The sequence below is a fragment of the Salvelinus fontinalis genome, chromosome 30 (genome assembly GCF_029448725.1).
Source record: "Salvelinus fontinalis isolate EN_2023a chromosome 30, ASM2944872v1, whole genome shotgun sequence".
NCBI classification, from domain to species: domain Eukaryota; kingdom Metazoa; phylum Chordata; class Actinopteri; order Salmoniformes; family Salmonidae; genus Salvelinus; species Salvelinus fontinalis.
In genome coordinates, this window is record NC_074694.1 from 30,151,168 (window position 1) to 30,163,458 (window position 12,291).

The window sequence follows — 12,291 nt, forward strand, 5'->3', positions numbered from 1 at the left end:
TTCCGCCAGACAGGAGCCGCTAAAGCCTTCCGCCAGACAGGATCAGTCTGAGCCATCCATCTCCCCAGCGCCGTCTGAGCCATCCGTCTCCCCAGCGCCGTCTGAGCCATCCGTCTCCCCAGCGCCGTCTGAGCCATCCGTCTCCCCAGCACCGTCTGAGCCATCCGTCTCCCCAGCGCCGTCTGAGCCATCCGTCTGTCCCGAGCCAGTAGAGCCGCCCGTCTGTACAGAGCCGTTAGTCAGTCAGGAGCCGCTAGAGCCATTCGTCAGTCAGGATCTGCCAGAGCCGCCAACCAGACAGGATCTGCCAGAGCCGCCAACCAGACAGGATCTGCCAGAGCCGCCAACCAGACAGGATCTGCCAGAGCCGCCAACCAGACAGGATCTGCCAGAGCCGTCAGTGAGCCATGAGCGTCCAGAGCCGTCAGCCAGCCATGAGCGTCCAGCCAGCCATGAGCGTCCAGAGCCGTCAGCCAGTCATGAGCTGTCCCTCAGCCCAGAGCGGCTATTTATTCAGAACTGCCCCTCAGTCCAGAGCTGTCTCTCTGTCCGGAGCTGCCTTTCAGTCCGGAGTTGCCCCTCTATCCTGAGCTACCTTTCTATCCTGAGCTACCTCTCTATCCTGAGCTATCCCTCTGTCCTGAGCTATTCCTCTATCCCGGTGCTGCCCCTTGTGTCGATGTTACCCAAAAGATTAAGTGGGGGTAATATGAGGGTGGTCATTTGTAGGGGGAGATATAAGCTGGGATTGACTATGGTGGGGTGGGGACCTCGCCCTGAGCCTGAGCCACCACCGTGGTCAGATGCCCACCCAGACCCTCCCCAAGACTTTGTGCTGGTGCGCCCGGAGTTCGCACCTTAAGGGGGGGGGGGGCTATGTCACGCCCTGGCCTTAGTATTCTTTGTTTTCTTTATTATTTTAGTTAGGTCAGGGTGTGACATGGGTATTTATGTGGGTTTTGTAGTGTCCAGGGTGGTTGTAAGGTTTAGGGGGTTTATTTAGATTAGTTGGGTTTATGTTTAGTATAGTTGTCTAGCTGTGTCTATGTTGTGTGTAGTTGTCTAGGAAAGTCTATGGTTGCCTGAATGGGTTCCCAATTAGAGACAGCTGGTTTCTGTTGTCTCTGATTGGGAGCCATATTTAAGGTAGCCATAGGCTTTAGTTTGTTGTGGGGAATTGTCTATGGTGAACGTTTGTTGCCTGTGTATGTGCACTACGTTTATAGCTGCATGGTCGTTTGTTGTTTTGATAGTTTGTAAGTGTTTTTGTTTCGTTTTGCCTTCTTCATAAATAAAAGAAGATGGCTTATTTTCCACATGCTGCGTTTTGGTCCGTCTCACTCCCACACGATCGTGACAACACCAATCAAATTGTTTCAAATCCACACAAGTGCCTAGGGAGGAGGGTTTATGCTTCTGGACAGGGCCTAACTATACTGGCCCAATAAACGCATGCCTTAGAGATAGCCCTTATTGGTTCAGTGGTTAGGGTGTTCATCATTGGTGCTGGTGGCCTGGGTTTGAGACCCACTAGGGGAGTCACCCTACTCTTACATTCTAAGCTATAAATAGGTTGTCATTGCCATTTTGATTGCATTTATCCAACATTTTGATTGTTTATATGGACATTTCATTAGAACACTTGGAAATATTATTTATTATCACATTGTGTATAGAGTTCTCCTCTTTTACGCATTTCTGGAACTTTGGCTAAGAGCTTTGTGCCTTTGTGCATGACCTCCAGATGCTTTTTCAGAGTTTGTATTTGACTACAATTCTTTCTCCTCGATTAACTCAAAATAATGGGAGCATTTTCACAAGGAAAAGGTTAAAAGCGGGGGTAACACCGCTGACATAGGCTTTAGGACAGCCTATCGGAAAACGGGTTAGCCTAAAGCATGAAAACCATTAGCATGAGACAAGGCTTTATATATATATAAGGCGGTAGAAATATGCTTCTGAAAGTAATATACGGTTTATTTGAAAAATAAATGAATAATATTACAATATTTGAAGATAGTAACTCATTATATTACTCCATAAGTAATATATTAATAAGTAAATCAAATCAATGATGACAGAATGGTCAAATTAACTGTTAACAGACACAGACATGGTGGTGTAGCAGGAAGATCTGAATGCCGTGAACTGGGGTTCAGAGTTCAAATCCCAGGTGAGGACATGTTAATAATTACTGTATAAATTAACATGCACAATGTAATCATTTACAGTGCATTCGGAAAGTTTTCAGACCTGACTTTTTCCACATTTTGTTACGTTACAACTTTACTCTAAAATGGATTAAATTTTTTTTTAAAGTTTCCTCATCAATCTACACACAATCGGGGGAGAAGGACCTTGGTCAGGAAGGTGACCAAGAACCCGATGGTCACTCTGACTGAGCTCCAGAGTTCCTCTGTGGAGATGGGAGAACCTTCCAGAAGGAAAACCATCTCTGCAGCACTTCACCAATCAGGCCTTTATGGTAGAGTCGCCAGATGGAAGTCACTCTTCAGTAAAATGCACATGACAACCCACTTGGAGTTTGCCTGAAAATAGCTGAACAGTGACACTCTCAATCCAACCTGACAGAGCTTGAGAGGATCTACAGAGAAGAATGGAAGAAACTCCCCAAATACAGGTGTGCCAAGCTTGTAGCGTCATACCCAAGAAGACTTAAGGCTGTAATCGCTGCCAAAGGAGCTTCAACAAAGTACTGAGTAAAGGTCCTGAATAGTTATGTAAATGTCATATTTCCATTTATTTTAGAATCTTTTTTTGCTAACATTTTTAAAAAACGGTTACTTTTGAATTATGGGGTATTGATGAGAGGGGAAAAAAGTATTTAATCCATTTTAGAATCTTTTTTGGATAACGTTTCTTTGGGACCATCAGGTGATGTACTGACAACAAATGTTCTTGCAACGTTCCCATGAAACGTGTCTGTAACATTTTAAAATGTTATATTCTGAAAACATGGCTCATTATTTTGTTGTGTTGACTCTGTCAGACAGAGTTAATACACTTATAAATATTGAACCATTTTAAGATACAAACATTAATTGTAAGCGGCATTAACTTGTAACCTTTATGTAATCCATTCCTAACCTGCTGAATGACTACATATTGCTACTGGTTGGTCAAAATTCTCCATTCTGTTTTTTTTATATTAATCTCTAGCTTTGCCACAGCCAGTTCACCAGGGTCCTATTTTAAGTATATTGGGGACAAACACACACCAATTGTCCCCATTCGTTTTGGCAACATGGTGGCATGTCTAAGATACTATGGGCACCACATAGGAGTATTAATGGCTGATTCCGCCACATGCTATTATAAGCAACCGCTCCCACACCTAAGCAGTGGGTCCGGCAGAAACACAGAGGGGGAGTTGTGTGAATGGACGGCGGGATAGAGGCATAGAGAGGGCGAGAGAAGGCATACTTCTCGGTTACCTAACTGAACCTGGAGAACAACAGAAGATTAGCTCCTTACGCACGCTGTAAGTGAACCCGAGAATAACCCAGATTAAGTGTGTGTATTTGTTTGTGTGTGCTGTAGCCGTCTATTTGTTAACCAGGTGATAACCCAGACAGATCCCTAGGTCTTTTCAACCTACCCATGTCTTGGCTGTGCTGTTGTGTGCCTGTGGTGCCTGCATACAGAGCACAAATATCCCTTTTGTTTATGAGAATTGGTGTCCCGATAAGTTATATTTCTTATTGTATAAGGCGGGTAAGGTCATAGATAGCCTACTGTAGGCTATGTTTGTGTCCCCATTTGCTGGCGTATCCAGTGACTATCCTGGAGGTGACACAGTGCAAGGCATTTAGTGGTGACAGGCAGGTTGGTCTGGCCCAGACTATATTTAGCTGTCTTCCTCAGACACTCTTTATATGGCCACACTTGTCAGCAGTGCTACCAGACTCACCCTGCAAAACCCTGAATGCTCACATGCACAGGGTATAGACGGATATACATAGATTAGAGGGGGGAAATGTTCTGTGTATTGACTTTTGTCTACAGCTACTTGACATGATTATGGCTACTGGTGTGGCTATACTTTAGTTATATTGTCAGTGTGAGGAGTAAAGTACAAGTGTTTGCTCTCTAGGGGGTTAAGTGGTGTCTTCACCATGTGCTTGCACCGATCCAATCCTTGTAGATCTATACCAAGAGCCTAGGCTTGGAAGTGGGCACAGCTATCCTCGGGAAGGGTTCAGCGTCAAACCCATTTGACTGCCTCTACATGCTGAAACGTGACACTAACATTTCTCTGTCATCCTCATTCACATCTTTACGTTTTTATAGGAAGAGGTGTTTAATGTTGTCCCGTGGTAGACAGCTGATCTGGGCAACAGCAGCATTCTTCCATAGCCCCAGGTTCATTCCTCAAATGTATAAATCTTTTTACACTGCGTTTACTACAGTTGAAATATTTTGTTATTTGATAACATTACGTTGATATGATTTCTGTTTGTCAATGATACAGACACATGATTGGAACTTAAAATATCGTACATCACAAACCACAGACTGAAATACACAATTTACTGATGGCCTCCCTATCTCTCTCCTTCTCCCCCTTCTCTCTCTCTCCTGCAGAAGATGGCGCTCCCCACTGTGATGGTGCTGCCCATGCTGATCGTAGTGGCTGCTGGGATCTACTACATCTACAACGAGATCATCCAGTACATGTCCAAGTCCATGGTCAAGAACAAAGTGGTGGTCATCACTGATGCTGTGTCAGGAGTGGGAAGTGGTGAGGATTTGATATTGTTATTTGTAATTCAATCTCATTTCAAATGGGGATTCAAAAATAGCCTGCGAAGAATAAGTCTTAATGTTCTGACTATATAGCCAACAATGTAATGTTGTTCAATTCTGAAACAGAGGACTGGGTAAATGCCACCGTTGACTAAATCCATCCCTCTCTCTATCTTTCTCTCCCGCTCCTCTCTCCCTCTACAGAGTGTGCTCATCACTTCCATAAGGGTGGTGCCAGGCTGATTCTGTGTGGGGCCAGCTGGGACAAGATGGAGTCTCTGTACGACACATTGACCAGCGGGGCTGACCCCAGAGTGGTGAGTAACACTAATAGGTGCCCTCCTTGGTGGCTTTGAGCAAAAGGAAAGTTCCAGTTAGTTATTATCGTAGTTTTGTGCTCGCCGATTGTCTCGGCAGTCACCGCTGCTGGTTCCTCTTCTGGTGGCAGACAATGGCAGGATATCCCCTCTGACAGTGCACTGTCCTCTGGGTATCTCTCCTGCACAGGGCAGAGCAGTGGTGTGTTCATGGAAAAATAACAGATGTCACCAACATGAACACTAGAAAAGGGCGATATGATGATGAGCAAAGACATACGCTATTTGGAGTGTTAGTGAAAAAGGTAAATGTGTAAGAGGAGGTTAAAGTTCGAGTTAGAGGTTAAATCATCCTTTCTTTCAAGCACAACCACATACTTTAGTGCTGGCTATCTTCAGACCCTCACACCCATGTTGCTATTGTATTGCTTACTGTAAAAGTCTGCGTAACAGTATAAAATCCCTCTCCTGTCCTTCCTTCTCTCATACATATGTCCTTTTCTTTTGCATCCCTCTCTCCTCTGCTCAGACGTTCCCTCCCAAGCTGGTGCTGCTGGACTTCAGTGACATGGACAGTATGCCTGAGGTGGTGAATGAGGTGGTGGAGTGCTACGGCTGTGTGGACATCCTGGTGTGTAACAGCAGCATGAAGCTGAAGGCCCCCGTACATACTGTCTCACTGGAAATGGACAGGAACATCATGGACATCAACTACTTTGGACCCAGCACCTTGGCCAAAGGTATGAAGGACTTTTCCCTGGAGGAAAAAACATGTTGTGTTGCAACTGATTGATTCAGTTATTGATTGATTGATGTTGCAGGTGTCCTTCCAGCTATGATGTCTAGGAGGTCTGGTCACATTCTATTGGTCAACAGCATCCAGGGCAGACTGGCTATCCCCTTCAGAACCTCCTGTATGGATGCATTACATATTCCCCTGTTGCATTCCAAACACCTCGTTTGAGATGAAAAACCTGTTGCACTTTCAAATAAAAATTTGTAGTTCTCACAGTCTGATGCACAGGATTCCTGAACAGTACAGTTCAAGATAATGATTAGACACAGTATCTCTTCTGCAACGTATGGAATGAGCCTCAGCAATGGGTGAGTCGCGTCCTGTTTATGTGTGTGTGTGTGTGTGTGTGTGTGTGTGTGTGTGTGTGCATGTGTTATTTCAGACTCGGCCTCAAAGCATGCGGTGCAGGCGTTCTTTGACTGCCTGCGAGCGGAGGTGGAGGAGTATGGGATAATAGTAAGCACTATCAGCCACACCTTCATCAACGCAGCTCTACCCTCCACCCCTCCTGCTAAACCTCAGGGCCTGTCCACATGTGAGTACATACAGCTCTCTCTGTCTAGTGTCTGCAAACATATGCATGTACACCTAATGACTTCCAAACAAAATGAGGGCGGGCAGTATATGAGAACAGACTTACACATTCATAGACTTGAGTCTATAATGATTTTCAGACTAAATCATTAGGCAATATAGCATATATTGAGCGAGTAACAAAAAATGCATATTCATTGTGATTATTCTGAGGTCTTCAGTTGTCATTATGTTTTAATATTTTGAGCACGTTCATTTTTGATCAAATCCTGTTATGTTATGCTAACTCGTGTCTTGCTCCTTCTCTCCTCAGTTGGCGTGCGCCCGGCCGATCTGGCCAATGAGATAATGCGAACGGTGAGCAGGAAGAAGAAAGAGGTTTTGCTGGCCCACCCCATCCCCTGGGTCGCTCTCTACCTCCGCTCCCTCTTTCCCTCTTTCTTCTTTGCCGTGGTTGCTGCTGGAGTGAAGGACTCCGCCATGGCAGAACAGATGCAGTAGAAGGAAGAGAAAAGAGAAGAAGAGAAAATTAAAGAAGGACAATAGAATGTATAGTGTATTATGGCATAGTGCAATGAAATCTAACCCATCGGGGCAATTTAGAAGCCTATGCCACATGGATATGGCCTCTGATGTTATTGCAGTTTGCCTTGGGTCCTGTAGATGGCAGCAGTTCACTGTTGTATTCTTAAGTTTGCCTTGGGTCCTGTAGATGGCAGCAGTTCACTGTTGTATTCTTATGTCATGCCTGTGCAGAAAGGATGCCAAAGTTGCACCACCCACCACTATCAAAATTAACTTTTGCTCGAACTTTAAAGATTGTTTCTATTGGATATTTCAATGTTTAACCTAACCATAATTAGAATATATGGCCTCATATGTTGTTTTGTGGGTGATCGTTAATGTTGTCTTTTCATTTGACCAATACACTTGTCCATGTGAATTACATTATTTGTCTGTGATTTTTATAGAAAACAATGATATAAATATTTATATTTCATTGACATTGTATATGACATGAATGTCTAGCAGTAATACATATTTGGTATTGATATGCGTCGCACATTCACTCACTTCACACAGTCACGTGACAACTATCTCTGTAATGAGCCCTCCGTGATATTGTCATGTAAATGGAGTCTGAGAGAAAGGTTCTCACCTCCAAATCTGCATGTGTGTGTATTTGTTTAATTGTATGGCCCAGTCTGAGGTCCAGCTGGCCTGCATGTGTGTTAATCCTGCGGGTCACTTGCTCTCTAGGGATTTAAGTATGGGATTATAATGACAGAACTACGTGAGTTTGTATTTGGAATTTCGCAAATGTGTAATTTAATTTCGCAAGCTTGTATCATGATGTGTGAATGATTTAACACCGGCCGAAAACTTGTTACTTGACATTTGAACACATTCAAGATCTGCAAGTGTAATTTATTTTCAGAATTATTGCAAATCCGTTTACGACTATGAATATTATGCTGTGAATCAAAAATACACTTCAAGATTTTGAATCTGCGCGCGCTACGAGTTCGTTCACTGTTATCATGTAGAAAGTTTTGTAAATTTGTAGGAATAGATTTGTAAGTAAAACCATGATTGGGCTCTGGGGGCAGGACCTTTTACTCCTGACTAATCGGTTCCCTCTGACAAAACCACAGTTGCCTAACCATTGGCTAGATTGTTCCATCAAAATATCAGGAAGTAAGCAAGAGAGGATGAGGTAAAGAAAACTAAAACAATCTATTTAAAGGTAACGTTAACCGTCTGTGTATATCTGTGTACGTCGATTTATTGGGTGAAAAGACTTGACCGTAGGTTGCTTATCATGTGAAATATAATCAGTGGTGTAAGTACTTAAGTAGAACTTCCAAGTATTTTTACTTAAGTCGTTTTTTTTTGAATATCTGTACTTTATAATTTTGAGAACTTTTATTTCACTACATTCCTAAACAAAATGATATACTTTTTACTCCATACATTTTCCCTGACACCCAAAAGTACTCGTTACATTTTGAATCCTTAGCAGGACAAGAAAGGGTCTAATTCACACTTATCAAGAGAACATCCCTGGTCATCCTTACTGCCTCTGATTTGGCAGACTCGCTAAACACATGCTTAGTTTGTAAATTATGTCTGAGTGTTGGAGCGTGCCCCTGGATATCCGTAAATAAAATAAAAAAACAAGACTTTTGTGCCGTCTGGTTTGCTTAATATTTGACTTAAGTTATTTATACTTTTACTTTTGATAGTTAAGTATATTTAAAACCACATACTTTTACTCAAAGTAGTATTTTACAGGACAACTTTCACTTTTAGTTGAGTCATTTTCAATGAAGGTATCTTTACTTTTACTCAAGTATGACAATTGGGTACTTTTTTCACCACTGAATATAATGGTACATTTCAGACAAACTCCAGGCCAGCCATTGCATTTACAGCCGCTGTTGAGTTAGCTATCTGGCCTCTGACGTTTAACCTGACTTTACCATCAACTGGCTAGCTTTATCAGGCAGCTTTAGATATGAGGGGAAAATCAATATATTGGCTAGTTAATAACCGTCTATCTTATTGATAGTTCATACAAATGGCATTAACGTTAGCTAGATAGCTAGCTAAATTGAAACTGCTGGGAGAATGGTAGCGAGTTTACTCCCACCATCACCACTGTAGAGTAGATAACAAAAACTATAGCTATATTTTAAAGACTTGTTACTGACTATTGAACACTTTTTTTGTCAAACTACTTCATTCTACTGCATGTTTACTGATTTAATTTATGACTGAAAAAGTTGTCAAGAAAAATTCCCCTCTCAATTTCATTGCAAATAGACTAGCTAGCTAAAAATAAACTGCTGACAACTTGATCAAACTTATAAATATGTAAAACAGCACATTTAAGGTAGTTGTGGTTCTCAGCAACACGAAGCAGCACTGAAATTTGAGCAGGGAGGATAATTTCTTCCCCCTTTCAGGTTGAAACATCCCTAACACCCAGAGAGATCTAAAGAACTTGGGAACCTCCCAGCCATCAAGAAAATCATATTGTTCTTGGAGTTGATTGACAAGGTTAAGTAGAGAATAACACGTGTGGATCTATTTCTATCATGCAGAATTGTAGCTCATTCAATAATACATACATGGGTGATTTCTGTCCCAGGGGATTAAACTGTGCATGTTTTTGTTCAATTTAGACCACAATTGGTTACATTTTGTGTTAGTGAAGTACTGGAACAAAAACCTGTACACTCCTTTGCAGAGAACCTATGGTTGTCATGACTTCAATTGAATAAATACTGTTACCATTTTCATTTGTTAATCTATGCAGGTTTGTCATATGATTTCCAGGCGCTTGGTCAAGATGAATACAACAATACTCCAAGGCAGGACATTTCCCTGCATCCAGGTTTTTTATTTATTTATTTATTTTACCGTTATTTTACCAGGTAAGTTGACTGAGAACACGTTCTCATTTGCAGCAACGACCTGGGGAATAGTTACAGGGGAGAGGAGGGGGTTGAATGAGCCAATTGTAAACTGGGGATTATTAGGTGACCATGATGGTTTGAGGGCCAGATTGGGAATTTAGCCAGGACACCGGGGTTAACACCCCTACTCTTACGATAAGTGCCATGGGATCTTTAATGACCTCAGAGAGTCAGGACACCCGTTTAACGTCCCATCCGAAAGACGGCACCCTATACAGGACAGTGTCCCCAATCACTGCCCTGGGGCATTGGGATATTTTTTAGACCAGAGGAAAGAGTGCCTCCTACTGGCCCTCCAACACCACTTCCAGCAGCATCTGGTCTCCCATCCAGGGACTGACCAGGACCAACCCTGCTTAGCTTCAGAAGCAAGCCAGCAGTGCTATGCAGGGTGGTATGCTGCTGGCACATATTGAGGCCTGCTACCAGCAGAAACATTGAACACTCCATGTCATTAAGTCATGCATATATATAAAAAAAAAAAAAAACATGTATAGCTAATACTCCAATCATATGAGTGGATAAGCGCTATGCACCATAAACCTGTCTACTCCTGGAGTAACTCCCTTTCAGAGATACCTTAATTAGAGGGTTTTCCAGGAGGCCCTGGGCCAATGGGAGGTCAGGGGAAGGCTTAGGGGTCAGAGGGAGTGAGAGCAAAGTTAGAGACATGAAGATACAACTTGAACCACAGAGTAAGGCTACCTTCAAACCAAAATGCATGAAATGCATGTCCAACGAGGCTGTTTGTTCAGGAAAAACACTTTTACGTTTGTAATTGTTTGATTGATAGTCTTTGCAACTTTTCTGATGGACAACACTACCCTAGTCCCCCCCTATTCAACACCATTGAGTTGCTGCGTTTTTTAAGCATCCATTTGTCTTATTGGACCCTTATAGTTTCAGGTAAGACCCAGACATTGAGATGTAACAAAAGTTTATTACTAGTACAGGGGCAGGGACAAGGACAAGGGCAGGCAGATGTCAGTAATCCAGATAGGGTGCAAAAGGTCCAGAACAGCAGGCATTCTCAGGGTCAGAGCAGGCAGGGGTCAATAATCCAGTGTGGTGTGGCAAGGTATAGAACGGCAGGCAGCCTCAGGGTAGGCAGAATGGTCAAAACCGGGAAGAACTAGACCAGACAGGAGCACGGGAAAAACCACTGGAAGGCTTGACGAAACAAAATGAACTGGCAACAGACAGAGACCACAGGTATAAGTACACTGGGGATAATGGGGAAGATGGGCGACACCTGGAAGGGGGTGGAGACAAGTACAAAGACAGGTGAAACAGATCTGGGTGTGACACTTATACAATGGGTTACCAACATATTCAAATAATAATTTACATATTTTCATAGACTTTATTTTGATTAATTTATTCATACAATTTCATCCTTCCACAAGATATAGTTCCGACACACATCTAGGTTTGCTACCCAAGCCAGCTGGTACTTCGTTCTATGGTTCGGTTGACAGAGATGTGACCCAGTCGCTAAGTCTTTTTGTTCTGTATCTATGGACGTGACCCAGTTGTTCGTTCTAAATGTTCTATTGTCATACTGGCTGGCAACGTTCTTATCCCTTGCTTGCTAGCTAGCCAACTACAGCTAACTTACAGTCAGGTCAAACAGTGCAGCCCGAATAACAACAAAGTAGCTGCATTTGCATTTGATTAAGCTGTTTTCTAGTGACATATATTTGGACACATTCATAACAATGCGCGATTTCACCTGGCATAGAAAATGTGCTCTCTAGTCAGGGCACAGTTGTTCATAGGAGCTAGCCAACAACACAGCTAACACACCCACTTCAAACTGAAGCTGGAAAGACTACAAACTAGCTGCACTTCATTTCGTTTTACCTGTTTTCTATTGATAGTTATTTGTATACGTCCATAGAAATTATGCTGATTCATGATTTCAACTGGCTGAGAAAAGCTGCCTGTCACGACACGTTCAATACTATGCGACAGCTGGTGTTATGTGTGCTCCCTCTCTGGCCTCTAGGTCACCAGGCTGCTCGTTATGGCACACACCTGTCACCATCGTTACGCGCTCCTTTGCGTCATCAGACTCACCTGGACTCCATCACTTCCCTGATTACCTTTCCTATATATATGTCACTCCCTTTGGTTCTTTCCAAAGAATAGGGCTGTATTCTAACAAAATGTGGAAAAAGTCACGAGGTCTGAATACTGTATGTAAATTATGTATTTTTGTATTTCATTGTCAATAAATGTGCAAACATTTCAAAAACATGTTTTCATGTTCATGCTGTAACAACTAAATGTGGAATAAGTCAAGAGGTATGAATACTTTCTGAAGGCACTGTATATTTTAATTGCTCATAGTTAACTATATACAGTTGAAGTCGGAAGTTTACATACACCTCAG

The 12,291-nt window shown here is 42.6% G+C and overlaps 1 protein-coding gene across 1 annotated transcript; it reads left to right on the plus strand.

Moving 5' to 3' along the window:
* Positions 1 to 3,377: 3,377 nt before the first annotated feature.
* On the plus strand, positions 3,378 to 7,362 carry dhrs7cb (dehydrogenase/reductase (SDR family) member 7Cb). The gene is made up of 7 exons (XM_055890420.1): positions 3,378 to 3,502; positions 4,606 to 4,762; positions 4,972 to 5,084; positions 5,614 to 5,824; positions 5,906 to 5,998; positions 6,263 to 6,415; positions 6,728 to 7,362. Exons 2-7 carry the CDS (start codon positions 4,609 to 4,611, stop codon positions 6,913 to 6,915), a joined length of 912 nt encoding a protein of 303 aa, XP_055746395.1. The 5' UTR covers positions 3,378 to 3,502; positions 4,606 to 4,608; the 3' UTR covers positions 6,916 to 7,362.
* The last annotated feature ends 4,929 nt before the right edge of the window (positions 7,363 to 12,291 follow it).

Bases quoted from the DNA above. Each gene is read 5' to 3' on its own strand.
- dhrs7cb (XM_055890420.1), top strand. From the start codon at position 4,609: ATGGCGCTCCCCACTGTGATGGTGCTGCCCATGCTGATCGTAGTGGCT. The intron at 4,763-4,971 runs GTGAGGATTTGA...CTCCCTCTACAG, and splicing joins TGTGTCAGGAGTGGGAAGTG to AGTGTGCTCATCACTTCCAT. The intron at 6,416-6,727 runs GTGAGTACATAC...TTCTCTCCTCAG, and splicing joins ACCTCAGGGCCTGTCCACAT to TTGGCGTGCGCCCGGCCGAT.